Source organism: Paramisgurnus dabryanus, chromosome 4, assembly GCF_030506205.2.
Source record: "Paramisgurnus dabryanus chromosome 4, PD_genome_1.1, whole genome shotgun sequence".
Lineage (NCBI taxonomy): Eukaryota > Metazoa > Chordata > Actinopteri > Cypriniformes > Cobitidae > Paramisgurnus > Paramisgurnus dabryanus.
In genome coordinates, this window is record NC_133340.1 from 25,284,401 (window position 1) to 25,304,454 (window position 20,054).

General features: G+C 37.2%; 1 protein-coding gene across 3 annotated transcripts in view; it reads right to left on the minus strand.

The window, feature by feature from the left end:
• The window catches only part of npnta (nephronectin a), a 65,729-nt gene extending 49,760 nt beyond the window's left edge, over nucleotides 1-15,969 (minus strand). For all 3 annotated transcript variants that reach the window (XM_065295356.2, XM_065295355.2, XM_065295354.2), the window contains exons 1-2: nucleotides 15,705-15,969; nucleotides 4,709-4,809 (exon numbers count right to left, since the gene is read on the minus strand). In XM_065295356.2, the coding sequence (XP_065151428.2) occupies nucleotides 4,709-4,809; nucleotides 15,705-15,772 (169 nt within the window). In that variant the 5' untranslated portion in view covers nucleotides 15,773-15,969. The remainder of the gene's footprint in view (nucleotides 1-4,708; nucleotides 4,810-15,704) is intronic.
• Between the last annotated feature and the right edge of the window lie 4,085 nt (nucleotides 15,970-20,054).

The following is a 20,054-nucleotide window of genomic DNA, read 5'->3' on the forward strand; positions in this document are numbered from 1 at the left end:
GCAAAAAATCTGCCAATGGGGTAAGCAAATTTTTCTTGAATTGTTCTTGAATTTAGTGTTTAAGAAAAATGTTCAAGATTTGTTTTTGCTTACCCTATTGGCTGATTTTTTAAAATTGTTTTATGCACAAAATCACTTAAATTGAATATTTTTGGTCTAAAAACTAGACTTATTTTCTTGGGTCGTTTGCTCATCATGAAAAAGCATGAAATTAAAAAGCAAAGAATTTTTCAGTTTTTGACTTCCAGATTTTTGAGCCATTTTCACTTCCTTGTCAGTAAAGTTGATATTCTGCCGGCACTATAAGTGAAGTCAAGCTGTGTTGCCTGGATTATACAATTTGGGCGGACTGAACCATTTTATGATAATTGAGAGGGGGGAAAGGGGCCCACGGACGTTTGTGTTTCCTAAACAAAAAATTTTTTTGATACCAGGAAACAGCAAATAGAAAAAGTTAATAATTTTTACTATTGAATATTTTTAGCACCACAATTTTGGGGGCTTCTCTGGGCCCACTATTAACTGTGGGCCCCGAGAATCGTCATTGTTTACCCCCCCTTTACAGCGCCCCTGCCCGTGAAGACCTCTAGTCCACACTACTGGACCCTCAACTTAAAAAAGTAAGTAGCCTGGTTGCCTAAAATGTTTGTGTTGGTTTAACTTATATTAGTTGACACAACATTTTTATACAACTTTGTGTTAAAGGCGGGGTGCATGATTTAAAAAAAAAACACTTTGGAAAAGGGAGTCGGGCCGAGTACCAAAACACACTTGTAGCCAATCAGCAGTAAGGGGCGTGTCTACAAACTGACATCGTTGCCTGGGCTGTGTATGTGTGCAGGGGCATCAGACTGGGGGTAAAACCAGTACTGATTACCAGGGCCCTTAAAAAGTTTGCACTATGTTATGAGGGTGGGGCATGGGGGCCCATCAAGACTGCCTATGCATAGGGCCCAAGATCTTGTGCAACGCCCTTGATGTGTGGGGCGGGTCTATCAACATAAGGTCCAGAATTCTATTAGGGTAGGGTTGTGTTTGTTTAGGTGATTTCAAATATCAACATTGGCTTTCAGAGATCATGCACCCTGCCTTTAAAGAGATAGTTCGGACAAAAATGATATTAAACCCATGATTTACTCACCCCCAAGCTGTCCGAGTTGCATATGTCCATCAAGATGGCGGCGCTACCGGAAGGTATTTACTTTAGTTAATAAAGTTTTAAATATGGATATTTTTATAACAACACCGTGCGGATTACCCTCAGAAGACCTTTGTTTATCATCCTGGAGCTGTTTGGATTTATTTTGTGAAGGATGGCGCACTTTTTTTGGACTTGAAGGTCGTGGACTATGGGTGGACCCCGTAACATTACATTTAATCAACTAAAAGATCTAAAACATTTTATAAAATATCCGAAAATGTGTTTGTCTGAAAAACGATGGACATATGCAACTCGGACAGCTTGAGGGTGAGTAAATCATGGGTTTAATATCATTTTTGGCTAATAAACTAATAATTTTTGAGTTGAATTAAAGTTTAAGGCAACCAGGTTACCTACTTTTTTTAAGTTGAACCAAGAAATAAGTACTTCAAAAACATTTCTGCCACTAATGAGAACATATAAAACATAAAATAAAATGAAAATGCTCTAATGTAAACAGTCAATCATGGTAAAAATGGTAAAAAAAAAACATGGTATTTATTTCTATCGATAACCCCAAATGTAAGTAAAAAACGAAATCTATGTAAACATCAACAATCATTTTGAAGACATCCCAATGGCATCAAGCCATCAACCACCCCTTGGTCGATAACAATACAGTGATTTGCAAATACCAATTATACTGTACAAAAGCAAACCTGTTCCACGTGTAGTGTGAGAGACATTTACACACTAATGCATACACACACACACACACACACACACAATAACACACACAAAACACACCACATCACATGTCAGAAAAACTACAAATAAAAATGAAACGACAGCAATCCACAAGCGCAAAAGCGTCAGCATTAAATTTCAAGACCGAAGCCTTTTGAAGCCTGTAGGTGTGACCCCGGAAAAACCACAACTTTGTAGCAAAGCTGACAGCTGGTCTATCATGTGCACAAGCCATGCAGAGAATCTCGCATTTGTCAGGATGCCCGATACACTGCGCCGCTAATATTGCCATGCATCACAGAGTATGAATAGGCGTTAGGCAGTTTCCATTTGGCACGGTCAAACACTTGTGCTACTTCAGCCGTTTTCAGTTTTGTGGCAGACACATGGCAGCGGATAAATGAAGCATACAACGTTATTAATACCAGCACCGGAGGCGCATCCTCTGATTCCATGATAATGCAATAAAATGTGCTAATCTGTACTTGAAAATCATTACTTGATTAATGTGCCGTAATATTCGAGAGGTCTCGTCACTGCTAGCGTGAAATTAATGCACAGATCTGGTGGGTGCTTCAACTAAGTGCATTATGGGTAATGTGCCATCAGAAAATGACATTTAACTTCATTTTTTTCTAAATTGTCTACAGAAAGTTTTGAACGTGCAGAGTTTAATGCCTCTGGTTGGGATTTTCTAGAAACCCTTACCTTGAAGTCTGATCAATGCTTTGTTCGTGCGGTAACCGGTATGCAATTAATTCAATTATGAGGCTATTTATAGGCTCGAAACTAATTCTACAGGAATGTGGCACTGTCGCGGCAGCTACCCGCGAACCTTTTAATTATTCCAAATGACTGAAGTGCATAATATTGGGTGTCATGAAAAAAATATCTCTAGGGGCAAAGTGGAATACGTCGAGGTATTTTCTTGCGATTATCCTTGTGTTAGTTGGCATGAAACTTAGAAGCAATAATTCGAAGGATATAGCCGTGTGAACGGACCTTCCTACTACTTCAGTAAAAGCAATGCAAGTCACCAGCTCACGACAAACTGTAAAAAGTGAAAGTTGAATCTACTTACTTAAAAAATTACTTTAGTTAGCAAAACTTAAAGATTTTTTTTTTTTCTTACGTTTTCTAACTTTAAGGGGAACATTTAAGGTGAAAAAAACATGAAAATTACTTTATTTGGTAACATCTAAAACATTTAAGTTTTTCAACTTTTTAAAAACAAATTTTTGGGGGATGTTACCATTTAAGTACACTGAAAAAAATGATTCATTGAATTTACTCAATTTTTTTAAGTTAAGTGGTTGCAATCAATTTATTTAAGCTACATTTAAACAAAAGTTTTATATTTTATTTTACTTTACTAATCTTTTTTGTTAAAATGTAGCTAAAATAAACTGATTGCAACCACTTACCTTAAAAAATGTATTAAATTCAATGAATCATTTTTTTCAGTGAACTTTTAAAAAAAGAAAATTTATGTTGAAAAAATCTGAATTTTTAGGTGTTACCATTTAAGGTTTAAGTTTTTGTTAAATTAATCCAACTTTCACTTTTTACAGTGAGCTATAAAAAGTAAAAGTTGTATCAACCTAAAAAATGACTTCAATTGATATCACCTAAAAGTTTTTTCAACTTAAATTTTCTCACTTTAAGTGAAAATTTTAAGTTAAAAATGTTTGTAAAAAATTATGTTACCAATTTAAGTAATTTTTTAAAGTTTTTTTATATCTTGACAGGCCAGAAACCTGACTGATCAAAATTTTCTAAATCTTAAAAACTTTTATATCTTAAAACTTTCTAAATCTTTTTTATTTTTTTATTTTTTTTAATTAATCCAACTTTCACTTTTTACAGTGCATGTGGTGGAATCAAATGGACCGTGCTAACAAATTCAAAATTAAAATTTAGACTATGTGTTGTACTTACTACTAAAACTTTATTATGCTACACTGTAAAAATTTAAAGTTGGATCATTTTTTTTTATTATTTCAATTGGTAACGCCTAAAAGTTGAAAAATGTAAGTTACAAATTGAAGAAATTAAAATAAAAAGTATCTAAAATTTTTCACTTAAAGTGAAAGTGAGTTTATAAAACGTAATTTTTTAGGCTTTACCAATTGATGTAAGTTTTTTAATTGCTTTTTACTATGTACTCTTGTCAAGTTTTTCTTTAATAATCTGGTGACTTGCAATCGTTTTGTTAACAGCAGGGCTGCACGATATACCGAAAAGTGATAGTATATGCGTTATCCATATCACAGAGAGTTGCGATAACTTACATTTACTTTACGTATCTATCATTTGTGTGTTGCAGGCTAAGATTGTCCAAATTAGACCAATTTAGAAGGGGCCTTACTAAATACACTCCAAGTAGGTCTTTACTGTTATACTTTTGGCTAGACCGGGGGCGCAAAGGTGAACCTAGCGGCTTAAAGCAGAGAGCAGAAAATAAATATGGCAGGAGTAGAGACGAGCGAGGAAAACTACAGCGACGAACTTGTGCCAAACATTTTTTTTTGTTTTAGCCTGAAACATCAGAAGAGTATGTATTACCTGTTTATTTCAGTATAATAATTACATATCTTAATGATAAAAATAGCCCTAGGGAAATGATATACCGCAAAATATTGTTATCGCAACAATCATCAGTAGAATTGCATATAGCATATGTCCACAATATTGTGCAGCCTTAGTTAACAGTTAGCTACTGTTTAGAAGGTTATAGCCCCTAGATAGTATACAGGTAGAATGCCCCTTAAGCTTGCCCCCATATAGCCCAGTTCACCAACTCTCGCAGCGGTTACTCACGCTGGCACTGGCCCCAGGAAACACGCGTCCAACCCCAGCAGCAGTCAATGCGGCCGCCGTATCGACACAGCCCATTGGAAGAGGCCATCTGCCTGGGCCACCTGTCGGGAGACACTTTGATCAGTTTTTTGGCGAAACGCTGCACAACAGACAGTTAAGTGGCAATTACATTGTGCATACTTTGGCAAAGAACTGCATATCAATGGAGAGGCAGTTGGCATGCTTTTGGCACCTTTGGAAACATTGTTGCATCCAAAGCGGCACTATTTCAACATTAATAAATACAATTTTAATATTAAAACACATTACCACAATAGATTTATATTACTTACTGTATACTTATGTAATATTAGCACACTGAAAGGCACAGTTTGATAAGATTTAAAAATTAATGGTCTCAGACCTTCAGACTAATGGCAGATGGTCTGGACTGCAAAGCATCTTTCATTGGCCAAGGATCACCCAGGCCACCTGACTGGCATGTAAAGCAACCAATCACAGTTTGAATCAAATGGCATCTTCAAAACTCCTTACCTCTAACCATGTTGATAGGTTGAAACAAATAAGCAGTTTGGGCAACCAAGCAGTTCACTTATAACCCAACAGATGAATTTGTCCCTGACCCAACAACTGTGCGCAACAACCCAGCATTTTTGTAAAAGAGTAAACAAAATAAAATTCATGAATTCTCCCGAGCTCGGAAAAACAACCTCTGGGTTTCTATCATCCATTTGTAATCCACCAAAAATGCAGTGAATTTGCCAAAGATTTTTGCTGCTAACTACAGTCGTAGCTATTTTTGCATGTTGTTGGATTATTCACCGCATCAGTCAGCAAGTGATGTCTTATCTATATCCACAAAGCCTCGGTTGTAGTCGGTGACAGAGGTGCTGTAGAGATAAGACCACTATGAATTATCACCCTGCTGCACCATACCAGGGGCAGATGTTGTGACATTTGATGTTGGATGCACATAGCAGAGATAGTGTAAGACCTGGCCTACACTGGGAAGCTATTGGCAACAATGATGTTTTCTCAAAGGGATATGTTACAAGACCCAACAATGAGGGCGAACGCAACAGATTTTTGGAAAACATTATCCGAAGCTATTTGAAAAGTAATTTATCATGAATTGGAAAAGGTGCCGGTGCAAGAACAGCCCAAGTGCTTTGAATAAAAGAATTTCTTGGCAGCACACGTGGGGATTACTCTCTTTTTTCTACCAAATGTTTTAGTGAAATAAAAAGAGCACAAAACCTTTTATGGCCTGTACAAATAAGCAAAAGGGAACGAACACGGATCACATGATGTTAGGTAATTGGATCATAGATAAAAAAAAGGAAACCTAAAATTAAACTCCTACTTCATTTGCCTGGCTACCTAAGCAAAGAAAGAGAAAAAAAGACAGAAGGGATACATAAGGAAGATCATAATAAAGAGAGAGAGAGAGAGAGAGAGAGAGAGAGAGAAAGAGAGAGAGAGAGAGAGAGAGAGAGAGAGAGAGAGAGAAAGAGAGAGAGAGAGAGAGGCATTTTCAACACTGTTGCACACTGCATTTCATCTTATTTTATTAAGCAGGTTATAAATGCATTTAAATAAACCCATGCCAGTGTTTTAGGAATAAGTTATTTTCATATTCTGTATGAAAATACGAATTATTAAAAGTTATGTGTTAAACGAAAGTCAATGATTTATCTTGTGCACATGTAACAAAGAAAAGGATTGCAGACTTTGGCCAGACACTGCATCATTTCCTCGAGTTAGTCTCAATCCGCAAGGCAGTGAAAATGCTAATATGGCCACTACGGCCGCCAGTCACTCCAGTAAGAAAGCGTGATGGTAAGCACAAAGTGAAAATGACATGCCGGGGAAAAATGTTTGTGTCTGCAGCCTGGCAGAGCGAAAGGCAGAGGACTTCAGCTCTAGACACACGGCTCGCATGCTAACATGGATGTGTTTGCCTTCTGGCTGTCAATCGTCCACAGCTCACCTGTAACATGCATTTAATTACATACACAAGCAAAACTACTGTGTAGTAGAAAGGAAGAATGAAAGAAAAAAGAAAGAAAGAGAAAGAAAGAAAAAAACAGGAGGAGGGATAGAGGGAATAAATCATTATAATCTATATATTGGGTTAAGAGCCATAAGCATTTTTATAAATATACTTGCCTATAGACGGTTTCATCGGACGCACGTGATACACGTCTGGATCCGAACTTTACTTCCGGTTTCGTTTTTTTAATGGTCTGACTAGTTGCTAAACTGATCTCTTGAACAAATTCCTCGTCGAAAATAACTAATGTTTTGGTTTCCTTGGTAATCTACATGTTGTTTTTTTGCTTGTTATATAAATAAACTACGTTTAAAGTAATTTGTTGTTATTTATTATTAGCGGAGTTAACCGGAAGTTACGTGCGGACCGCGACAGCGGCTTGTTTATGTTGTTACTGCTTAAACCGTCTTTACTACCTTATATTTATAAGGAAAGACAAAAAGGAGGTAGGTACCGAGGAAATGACGGAAGGAAATGAGCAAATGAGGTAGGAAGGAAGGAAAGAAAGAAAGAAGAAAAGACAGAGAAAAGAGTAAAGGAAGGAATGAAAGATAGACCAAATGGAGAGAAAAACAAAGGAAGAACAGAAAGGAGTATATAAGGAAGAAAAGACAAAAAAAATAAGAAGGAAAGGAGAAAAGGAACGAATAAAAGTTAGAAAGGAGGCAAAGTAGTAATGAGTAACGACAAAAGAAGGATGGAAACAAAAGACAGAAAGGAAAGACAATATGTAAATAATGAACGACTGAAAGTTAGAAAAGAGGCAAAGTAGCAAGTGAAGACAAAGGAATGAAGTAAAAAAAAGATATAAAGAAAGGACGGGGAAGGGAGTAAAGATGGAAAGAAGACAAGTAAGTAAAGACAGGAAGGAAGGACAGAATGAATAAATGCATGAACGAATGAATGAATGAATGAATGAAAGAAGGAAGGAAGGAAGGAGAAAAGAAGAAAAAATGAAAGGAAGTAGCTAGAAAGAAGTTAGAAGTAAGGGAAAGTAGAAAGTATAGACAAAGGAAGGAAGGAAAAAAGACAAGAAGAACATAAGAAATAAAGACAGCAACGAAGGAAGGATGGAAGGATTGATTTAATGAATGAATGAATAAACAAAGGAAGAAAGGAAAGAAAGACAGAAAGGAAGGAAGAAAGGAAAGGAAATAAGGAACTAATGAAAGTTAGAAAGGAGACAAAGTAGGAGGGTAAAGACAAAGGAGGAAGTAAAAAAGACAGGAAAAAAGGACCGGGAAGAAAGTAAAGACGGAAAGAAAAGAAGGAAGTAAAGACAGGAATGAAGGATGGAATGAATGCATGAATGAATGAAGAAAGGAAGAAAGGAAGGAAGGAAGGAAGAAGCTAGAAAGAAGTTTGAAAGGAGGCAAATAAGAAAGTATAGACAAAGGAAGGAAGGAAAAAGACAAGAAGAAGAGAAGAAATAAAGACAGCAAGGAGGGAATGAATGAATGAATGAATGAAGGAAGGAAGGAAGGAAGGAAGAAAGGGGAATAAAGGAAGTAGCTAGAAAGAAGTTAGAAAGGAGGCAAAGTAGAAAGTATAGACAAAGGAAGGATGGAATAAAGACAAGAAAAAGAGAAGAAATAAAGACAGCAAGGAGGGAATGAATGAATGAATGAATGAATGAATGAATGAATGAATGAATGAATGAATGAATGAAGAAAGGGAAAGAAAGGAAGTAGCTAGAAAGAAGTTAGAAAGGAGGCAAAGTAGAAAGTATAGACAAAGGAAGGAAGGAAAAAAGACAAGAAGAACATAAGAAATAAAGACAGCAACGAAGGAAGGATGGAAGGATTGATTTAATGAATGAATGAATTAATGAACAAAGGAAGGAAGGAAGAAAGGAAGAAAGGGGAATAAAGGAAGAAAGGAAGTAGCTAGAAAGAAGTTAGAAAGGAGGCAAAGTAGAAAGTATAGACAAAGGAAGGAAGGAATAAAGACAAGAAAAAGAGAAGAAATAAAGACAGCAAGGAGGGAATGAATGAATGAATGAATGAATGAATGAAGGAAGGAAGGAAGAAAGGGAAAGAAAGGAAGTAGCTAGAAAGAAGTTAGAAGTAAGGGAAAGTAGAAAGTATAGACAAAGGAAGGAAGGAAAAAAGACAAGAAGAACATAAGAAATAAAGACAGCAACGAAGGAAGGATGGAAGGATTGATTTAATGAATGAATGAATGAACAAAGGAAGGAAGGAAGAAAGGAAAGAAAGACAGAAAGGAAGGAAGAAAGGAAATAAGGAACTAATGAAAGTTAGAAAGGAGACAAAGTAGGAAGTAAAGACATAGGAGGAAGTAAAAAAAAGACAGGAAAAAAAGGACCGGGAAGAAAGTAAAGACGGAAAGAAAAGAAGGAAGTAAAGACAGGAAGGAAGGATGGAATGAATGCATGAATGAATGAAGAAAGGAAGGAAGGAAAGAAGGAAGAAGCTATAAAGAAGTTTGAAAGGAGGCAAATTAGAAAGTATAGACAAAGGAAGGAAGGAAAAAGACAAGAAGAAGAGAAGAAATAAAGACAGCAAGGAGGGAATGAATGAATGAATGAATGAAGGAAGGAAGGAAGGAAGGAAGGGGAATAAAGGAAGTAGCTAGAAAGAAGTTAGAAAGGAGGCAAAGTAGAAAGTATAGACAAAGGAAGGATGGAATAAAGACAAGAAAAAGAGAAGAAATAAAGACAGCAAGGAGGGAATGAATGAATGAATGAATGAATGAATGAATGAATGAATGAATGAATGAATGAATGAAGAAAGGGAAAGAAAGGAAGTAGCTAGAAAGAAGTTAGAAAGGAGGCAAAGTAGAAAGTATAGACAAAGGAAGGAAGGAAAAAAGACAAGAAGAACATAAGAAATAAAGACAGCAACGAAGGAAGGATGGAAGGATTGATTTAATGAATGAATGAATTAATGAACAAAGGAAGGAAGGAAGAAAGGAAGAAAGGGGAATAAAGGAAGAAAGGAAGTAGCTAGAAAGAAGTTAGAAAGGAGGCAAAGTAGAAAGTATAGACAAAGGAAGGAAGGAATAAAGACAAGAAAAAGAGAAGAAATAAAGACAGCAAGGAGGGAATGAATGAATGAATGAATGAATGAATGAAGGAAGGAAGGAAGAAAGGGAAAGAAAGGAAGTAGCTAGAAAGAAGTTAGAAGTAAGGGAAAGTAGAAAGTATAGACAAAGGAAGGAAGGAAAAAAGACAAGAAGAACATAAGAAATAAAGACAGCAACGAAGGAAGGATGGAAGGATTGATTTAATGAATGAATGAATGAACAAAGGAAGGAAGGAAGAAAGGAAAGAAAGACAGAAAGGAAGGAAGAAAGGAAATAAGGAACTAATGAAAGTTAGAAAGGAGACAAAGTAGGAAGTAAAGACATAGGAGGAAGTAAAAAAAGACAGGAAAAAAAGGACCGGGAAGAAAGTAAAGACGGAAAGAAAAGAAGGAAGTAAAGACAGGAAGGAAGGATGGAATGAATGCATGAATGAATGAAGAAAGGAAGGAAGGAAAGAAGGAAGAAGCTATAAAGAAGTTTGAAAGGAGGCAAATTAGAAAGTATAGACAAAGGAAGGAAGGAAAAAGACAAGAAGAAGAGAAGAAATAAAGACAGCAAGGAGGGAATGAATGAATGAATGAATGAATGAAGGAATAAAGGGGAATAAAGGAAGAAAGAAGTAGCTAGAAAGAAGTTAGAAAGGAGGTAAAGTAGAAAGTATAGACAAAGGAAGGAAGGAATGAAGACAAGAAAAATAGAAGAAATAAAGACAGCAAGGAGGGAAGGATGGACGGAAGGATTGAATGAATGAAGGAAGGAAGGAAGACAGAAAGGAAATAAGGAACGGATGAAAGTTAGAAAGGAGACAAAGTAGGAAGTAAAGACAAAAGAGGAAGTAAAAAAGAGACAGGAAAAAAGAACCGGGAAGAAAGTAAAGACGGAAAGAAAAGAAGGAAATAAAGACAGGAATGAAGGATGGAATGAATGCATGAATGAATGAAGAAAGGAAGGAAGGAAGGAAGAAGCTAGAAAGAAGTTTGAAAGGAGGCAAATAAGAAAGTATAGACAAAGGAAGGAAGGAAAAAGACAAGAAGAAGAGAAGAAATAAAGACAGCAAGGAGGGAATGAATGAATGAATGAATGAATGAATGAAGGAAGGAGGGAAGGAAGAAAGGGGATAAAAGGAAGAAAGGAAGTAGCTAGAAAGAAGTTAGAAAGGAGGCAAAGTAGAAAGTATAGACAAAGGAAGGAAGGAATGAAGACAAGAAAAATAGAAGAAATAAAGACAGCAAGGAGGGAAGGATGGACGGAAGGATTGAATGAATGAAGGAAGGAAGGAAGACAGAAAGGAAATAAGGAACGGATGAAAGTTAGAAAGGAGACAAAGTAGGAAGTAAAGACAAAAGAGGAAGTAAAAAAGAGACAGGAAAAAAGAACCGGGAAGAAAGTAAAGACGGAAAGAAAAGAAGGAAATAAAGACAGGAATGAAGGATGGAATGAATGCATGAATGAATGAAGAAAGGAAGGAAGGAAGGAAGAAGCTAGAAAGAAGTTTGAAAGGAGGCAAATAAGAAAGTATAGACAAAGGAAGGAAGGAAAAAGACAAGAAGAAGAGAAGAAATAAAGACAGCAAGGAGGGAATGAATGAATGAATGAATGAATGAATGAAGGAAGGAGGGAAGGAAGAAAGGGGATAAAAGGAAGAAAGGAAGTAGCTAGAAAGAAGTTAGAAAGGAGGCAAAGTAGAAAGTATAGACAAAGGAAGGATGGAGTACAGACAAGAAAAAGAGAAGAAATAAAGACAGTAAGGAGGGAAGGAAGGACGGAAGGATTGAATGAATGAAGGAAGGAAGGAAGACAGAAAGGAAATAAGGAACTGATGAAAGTTAGAAAGGAGACAAAGTAGGAAGTAAAGACAAAAGAGGAAGTAAAAAAGACAGGAAGAAAGGCCGGGGGAAGGAATTAAAGACAGAAAGAAGTAAGTAAAGAAAAGAAGGAAGGACAGAATGAATGCATGAATGAATAAAGGGAAAAAGGAAAGACAAAGGGACGAAGTAAGAAAGGAAGTAAAAACAGAAAAGAGGGAATGAATGAATGAATGAATGAATGAATGAAGGAAGGAAGGAAGGAAGGAAGGAAGGAAGGAAGGAAGGAAGAAAGGGGAATAAAGGAAGAAAGGAAGTAGCTAGAAAGAAGTTAGAAAGGAGGCAAAGTAGAAAGTATAGACAAAGGAAGGATGGAATAAAGACAAGAAAAAGAGAAGAAATAAAGACAGCAAGGAGGGAAGGAAGGACGGAAGGATTGAATGAATGAAGGAAGGAAAACAGAAAGGAAATAAGGAACGGATGAAAGTTAGAAAGGATACAAAGTAGGAAGTAAAGACAAAAGAGGAAGTAAAAAAGACAGGAAGAAAGACCGGGCGAAGGAATTAAAGACAGAAAGAAGTAAGTAAAGAAAAGAAGGAAGGACAGAATGAATGCATGAATGAATAAAGGGAATAAGGAAAGACAAAGGAACGAAGTAAGAAAGGAAGTAAAAACAGAAAAGAATGAATGAAGAAAGAAAGAAAGAAAGAAAGAAAGAAAACAACAAGTAAGAAAACAAGAAACAAATTAAAGTTAGAAAGGAGGCAAAGTAGAAGGTAAAGACAAAGGAAGGAAGGAAGGAAGGAAAAAGACAGGAAGAAAAGACTGTGTAAGGAAGTAAAGACAGAAGGAAGAGAAGAAAGTAAAGACAGGAAGGAAGGAAATAAGGAAGCAAGAAAGAAAAGGCGTGGCAGAGAAAATCAGTAAAACAAGAGTCAGGCATAAGATTGCGTGCCAGTCAGTCATCTGCAAACTCTGGGTCTGATTCAAGGAGATACCAAAGGGCTGAGAGAGAGAGAGAGAGAGAGAGAGAGAGAGAGAGAGAGAGAGAGACAGAGAGACAGAGAAAGACAGAGAGAGATCATCGGCCACCGAGATACCGGCGCCACAGTCTGTGCTTATGAAAGGTAACAAGACTGTCACAACAAATCCCTCATCCACCTGATAGAGCGTCTTTTCTCACCTTGTTAAAGATGCAGCTATTGCACACAGTTTCAATTTCCATCTCGTGGGATTACAGCGTCACACAAACGACAAATATCTCCATAATGCCATTCACTCCCAACTGCTTAAATTACCCAGCCGGGTCACCAAATTAGAACTAGGTGCTATTATTTTCCTTCTGTGGTACATTAAAGGAGCAGAAGTTATGAAAAATTCATGTTATTCAAGTTTCTATTTATCTGGCAGTGGTTTGTCACCATTCGTGTGGTCGCATAGCACGTCCGCGTTTGCAAATGTATCTGAATTATGACATCCGGCAGCGCTCGGGTAGAATGCGGGGGGGTTTAATTACAGCCCTTCACGTTCCTCTGCCACCTCCATAGACTGGCACACAATTAGACACGAGGCGCTTGGAAACTGGGCAGTCTTTATTCACTCAACTCTCAATATAGATGCCTGTGCAGACTGACACAGCAGTCAAGCAAAGTTCATTTGATTCCACACCAAACAGGAATCAAACCGAGAATCACTATTGAAATAATTGTATACGCACAATGCACACTTTAGTTGGCATGGCTTGAGTCAACATAATAAAAAGTTTACCTCATCACCAGACATCAAGTTAGTGGTTTAGGAGAGTCTCACGTCCCTCAGGTATATGGCACAAGCCATTAAACATCAGCTTAACGGTCCCTGCCAAAGGCCCGAAAATAATGAATGGACCTCTCTCGCTTTATTTCCAATGAATTTAGATCGGGGCAGCGAAGCAGGTTTATAAGCAAGGCAAATTGGCAAATAATGGCCCTGGTGACAAGCTTCCTCCATCACTGGTGAAATTAATAACACACGCCAGCAGGTTAATGTACACGTTCATTACATTGGGTGGCTCTCGCTGCTGAAATGCCCATGCCCAGAGAAACGAAATTGATATTACAACTGTGATGTATGAGATATTAGCCATATAACCTTCTGCTTATGATATGTATGAGATAGCAAAGTAAAGTTTACTGGGCTTAAACGAGGGGGCCAATTAGAAAAAAAACAGATTATGTATGTGGAAAAAAGCATTGGAAATATCTGACCCGAAGCTTATGTGAAAGTTTCCATTACTGTGCATGGATGTGTCAGTAAAACCACATAGCTGTGTTCATCCTTTCAACCCTGCCGATGATAATCACAAAAAACGTAGGATTAATATATAGCCAAGCTGAGGTTTTGCGCAAAACATCCGTATACCAGTGAATAAATTTCCAGTCCATTTGGAAGGACATATATTTGTCATCCTGCCAAAGGACAAACACTTCCCTACGGCGCCGAAGATAAAAGATGCCTTAAAGATAACTGCTAGAATGGCATTCGTTTAGACATCCACGTTTGGGTGGTCTTTGTCTCAGCAGAGCAAGCTGTGGGAACCGGGTGACTAAGACAGCGCGAGTTAATTTTCTGTTTGACTGACCAATGGAAGAGTAGGGGGATGTTTTTGCAATTCTGTATGGTTACGGTAGTGATGCAGAAATGACACATTTGAGATTTAAGCAATTCACACTTGTAATGTTATAAAGTGCATTGTACTTTATAATTAAGTAATGCATACTTAAATTACGTAATTTAATGGGGTTTAAGCAGGTAATGCAATATAAATTCAGCAATGTACTTATAATGATGCATACAGCATTTAGCCTATATGAAAGAATTAAGAATTTTCTATTTGTTTAATCGTAATTAAAAGACATAATTAAGCGTTACAAACTTATCAAGAGATGCGTACTTAGATGTCTCAACTAAGCATTGCAAAATTAACAATGCTCAAGGGAGGCTTGTAGCCTACTTAATAAATAATGCAACTGTTGCATAATAAATGCAGCAATGTACTTAAAACAGTGCATATGTGGTACTTTAGACGTAATTAAGGATTTGGTACATCATTAATTGATGCGCAATTGAGCTGCACGTTTACACTTTCCTGTGGCGCAACTGGTAAGGTCGTAGGTTCGATGCCCAGGAAACACAGATCAAATGTATAGTCACTTTGGATAAAAAGCGACTGCCAAATGCGTACTGTACGGTAAATAATGTAAAGCGAGTTTAAGCGATGCGTACTTTAATGACATCATAAAGCATCGCATACTTCACAAATGACCTAAAGCGACGCGTCATAACAAACTGAGAAGACGCAGGCTCAGATTTAACTTTAGAAATAAGCAAAGGGATGAGAGGAGCGTATACACCCCACCAGTAATGGCCCTAAGGTACACAACTTCGAGCTAAAGCGCGCACTTAATTTCGAGCACGGATATTTGATCCTCTTTAATCTTAATGAAGCTTTAAGCAGATTTGAATCTCTGGCACGTTTCTGCTCACCGCATATTTCACATATCATGTTGGGACACGACCAAAACCGTGGACGCGCGCGCGCTGATTGTCCAAGAACGAGGATGAATTATTATTATACACACACTTTTGCAAAGCGAGGTGCCATTGTAAAATCTATATTTAGATAGATAGATAGATAGATATATGATAGTATGCAGCACACATATGGTTTGCAAAGTATGTGTGCAATAATTTATGCAAATATTTAAAACAGTTAGTAGAGGTTTTTACAATATTTAGAAAATGTCACAATAAATGCATTTATGTCCGTTCATGTGTAAACATTTCTTTTAAAGCATTTGCAGAGTTCACAAGTTCACTTTGATGACTGGCAACATAGTAACACAACACGAACTTAAGGCGCGTCCTAAATTTAACCGACTGTTCACCAAGACCAACGCGTCCGCGTTCATATACCTGTTACGCTTTCAGAGAGACAGAAAGTAGACTAAAAAAAACACATTTGGTATATACAGACATTATAGAGGCAATTAAAACATCTCGACCTTTCGCCCTTTACATCACACTGATGCGAACATCATCTTTGACCTCTCACCTGCCATCGAAGTCCGCGCTTACCCCGAACCAGCAGGTCCCAATCAACACGAACTTTATCATCCACATCGCAACGCTCGTAATATGCTGCTGTATATCCAAACCTCTCAACCGGGGGTGTCCACTGCTCGGGTGGGAATGAAGGTTAGATCCGAAAATACTGAAATCTGTTGTGCCGAACACATGCACTGCTGATCGGCTGTGAGAGACACGCAGCGCCGCTGTCTGTATGTGGACCGATACTCCGGCAGAATGACCCGTGCGCGCGCGCTGGCTCTCTCTCTTACTCTCTCTCTCTCTCCACACCCTGTGAACGAGCTGTACACCCAGCAAGGAGCGACTTGAGCACAAGGTAGTCTACTGATATTGTACACATTGCATTATACACCTGAGCTATCACATGTTATTGTGTATATACATACATTTTTATAATTTACTAGGGCTGCATCACAACATCAGATTTCACACGAGTATGGCCAGAAGACAACGAAACGGTTATATCACGGTATCTGTCGCAATTAAGTTAGATAAATAATGATAGTTTAATGACAAATTCATCTTTAATTTTGTTGGTTATCTAGTGGGGCTTTACAGGCGCAATACCTAAATTGGAGCATCAACCAGAAAAAAAGACCCTAGTATAATGGCATTTACTACAGTATAGATACTATTTTAAACCTTACCACAGCACCGCAAATATTAAAATTTACCTCAATATTTACTACTTTATCCATTTTTGGTAGTTAAAACTACTGTACTACAGAATGCTATAATAGACTTTAACAAAATGTATAATTACTATAGTATACTACAGTCATTTTATGTGGGCTGGTGTTATTTTATTTACAATATTAATAATTGTGTAACATAACATCAATCACAATTATTTTCAATGCTGCTATATTGCAAAACTGTGAATAATGATTGTACATTAGAAGTTGACATCACATGTGACCCCTTAATAGTACGACCATGCAGGGACAATATATATTTAGTTAGCTGCACCCAATAATATGCATTGGGAAACTACACAAACTATTAATCTGAATTTAATTAATTCCTTACATTTATTCATTTGGCATACACTTTTATCTAAAGCAACTCTCAGTGCATTCAATCTAAAGATGGTTTTAGCAGTAACAACATAAACAAACGGCTTTCGCGGAGCAAATGTAACTTCCGGTAAACTCAGCTAAGAATCAATAACATCAAAGTCCTTTAGAGTAGTTTATTTTTGATAACAAGCAAAATAAACAACACGTAGATTACCTTAGTTCAAAATATAGCTAAAGCGTATCAAAAACTACACTGAGCTGACATTACTTTGTAAAATTAATGCATACAATGTTACATACAAGATCGGCTCCCAAACCTCCCTTCACATAGCAGTGATCCATGATCGCTTTTTTCAACATTGTATTTGTTCCAGAATTCAGTTTAGCCCCTAACCAGACCATTAAACAAACAGAGACCGGAAGTTAAGTTCTGCCCAGAAGCGTAACCACAACAATGCACGTACGTTCGATAAAACTGTCTATAGACTGTTTCATCGGATGCTCTTGCGGTGACGCGATACGCGTCTGGTCCGAACTTTACTTTCAGTTTTAGTTTTTTTAATGGTCTGAGTAGTTGCTTAATTGAACTCTTGAACAAATACCTCGTCAAAAAAAAAGTTTTGGTTTCCTAGGTAATCTATGTGTTGTTTATTTTGCTTGTTATATAAATAAACAACGTTTAAAGTACTTTGTTGTTATTTATTTTTAAGGGGGTCACACACCAGACGCGCAGCTCAGCGTTGCGCCGTTATATGTATATATGTAAACGCACACCGGCGCCGGCAGGTGGCGCCTGTCCGCGGCGCCCAGCTACAACTCAGGAAGTTGCTCAAATCCCTGTCGCGCCACAGAGCGCCACTCATATAGTTTAACATAAAATAACATCATATTTGTCCCAAATCACTAACAAGTAAAGGAATAGTCTACCCTTTTGCCATATTAAACTATGTTATTACCTCAACTTAGACAAATGAATACATATCTATCTTTTTTCAATGCATGCACTGTACGGCGCGTCGTGAATGTGTTAGCATTTAGCCTAGCCCCATTCATTCCTATGGTACCATACAGGGAAGCCACCAAACACTTCCGTGTTTTCCCTATTTAAAGACTGTTACATGAGGAGTTATACCAGTAAGTATGGTGCCACAAAAGAAAACTTTTTTTTTGTACCATTGGAATGAATGGGGCTAGGCTAAATGCTAACACATTCACAACGCGCTGTACAGTGCACGCATTGAAAAAATATAGGTATGTATTAATTCGTCTAGGTTGAGGTAATAACATAGTTTAATATGGCAAAAGGGTAGACTATTCCTTTCATATTGGCTGCTAAAGTATACTTTTCCATTTTGAAGCAGATGCTATCTGACTAAGCTTGTGCTATTTAATGTGCACTTCCGGTGTACAATACCTCCGAGTTGTCCTAGACGCGACGTTGTGCTGTGCGTCTGGTGTGCAACCCCCTATAGTGGAGTTTACCAGAAGTTACATGTTGACCACAAAAACCACTTGTTTATGTTGTTACTGCTGAAACGTTTATACCACACTGAATAAAACAATCTGGAAGGCTACTTTTTAATGTATAGTCTACTCATGCTTATTTTATTATTGTATAGACGGTTTCAGCAGTAACAACATAAACAAGCGGCTGTCGTGGTCTGTACGTAAGTTCTGGTAAACTCTGCTAAGAATAAATAACAAAGAAGATCTTTAAACTTAGTTTATTTATATAAAAAGCAAAAAAAAAACAACAACACAGATTACCTAGGAAACCAAAACATTTGTTATTTTCGACAAAGTATTTGTTAAAGAGATCAGTTAAGCAACTACTGTAGTCAGACCATTAAAAAAAACGAAACCGGAAGTAAAGTTCGGATCCAGACGTGTATCGCGTCAGTGCACGTGCGTCCAATGAAACCATCTAAAGTAATTATTGTTTATTGTTTAAAATGTACATGCATACAAACACACATAAAAGAAGCCAAGCTATTATATAAAAACATATAATAAATAAATATTAAAGAGCACCAATGGTTCGATTCATGCTTTTAAATTTCCTTTGATGTGTAAGTGTGTATTAATACATGTTAATGATATGCAAAAGGTACAAACCCCAAAGTAAACAATCACGCGAGTTATCATATAACAACAAACACACGGATTGTAGGCAACAGTTTACTTCCTGGGATTGGTGATGTAGAGAAGACCGACATTATCATAATTCCTCCCGCTTGGACTCACAGCCTGTAAGTTAACTCCTGTTAGCATTGCATTGTGAGCAAATCTTTCAAACATGGTAAGGAGCGTCACGTTTCCGGATGACATCAGAGGTATTCAAATCCATGCGTTTCAGGTTTACAAAAAATGTACGGTATGTGGAAAATAATGTTTTTTAACCATAAACCACGCAAACACATTGTATTATACCAAATACACAAAATAAAGTTTTTTTTAGCAATGAAATAGGTGCACTTTAAAATTGGGGCTATTAATAGAATGTGCGTTAGCGGGCAACTCACAGACCCATGGGCACCACGTTGGAGACCACTGATCTATACAATGAAACCACGCATGAGTATGTGTGGCCCCTGGGGATCAAACCAATCATCTTTGCTTTAATAATCAGTTAAGCTACACAAACTATGAGCAAGTATAAAAGCACCATGTTATTTTCATGTGCTATGGTTGCTCCCATCTGATATCTCACTACACTAACATTTGAACAATCAAAATCCCACACAATAGCTCAGCTGGCAAAGAGAAATGCATTAGTAGGCCAAGGGCCATAGGTTTGAATCTTATCGAACACACATATTCATGAAATGTACTGTACAGTATGCGCTACGAATCACTTTGTATAAACCATCTGCCAAATGAATAGCATCGGCAACACACACAGCTACACATAATATTTAACAGTGTTCATACATTGCATTGGTTTTACATCACCCCAAGGTTTTACAAAGTACCATTAAAACTTTATATAACCTACTAACTGTCATGCTTTATAGAGATGCTTACACTTACATAATGGTGTTATTATTGAATCAATTCATTATAATGTAAATGCAAATAGGACTACGCATTGTTTCCTACTGCAGTATGGTCAGCATATACCAGTGAGATATAACTAGCAAAGATAGTTAGCAGACAGAAGGGCACCGGTATCATATAAAAAACAAACAAACAGTGAAGGGTTGATTTATGTTTCGAACTCATCACTTAAGTTTCAGGTTTGAAGACGTCGTGTGTGGGGTGACGACTTATTTTCAGTTTCTCATAACTTTAGTAAG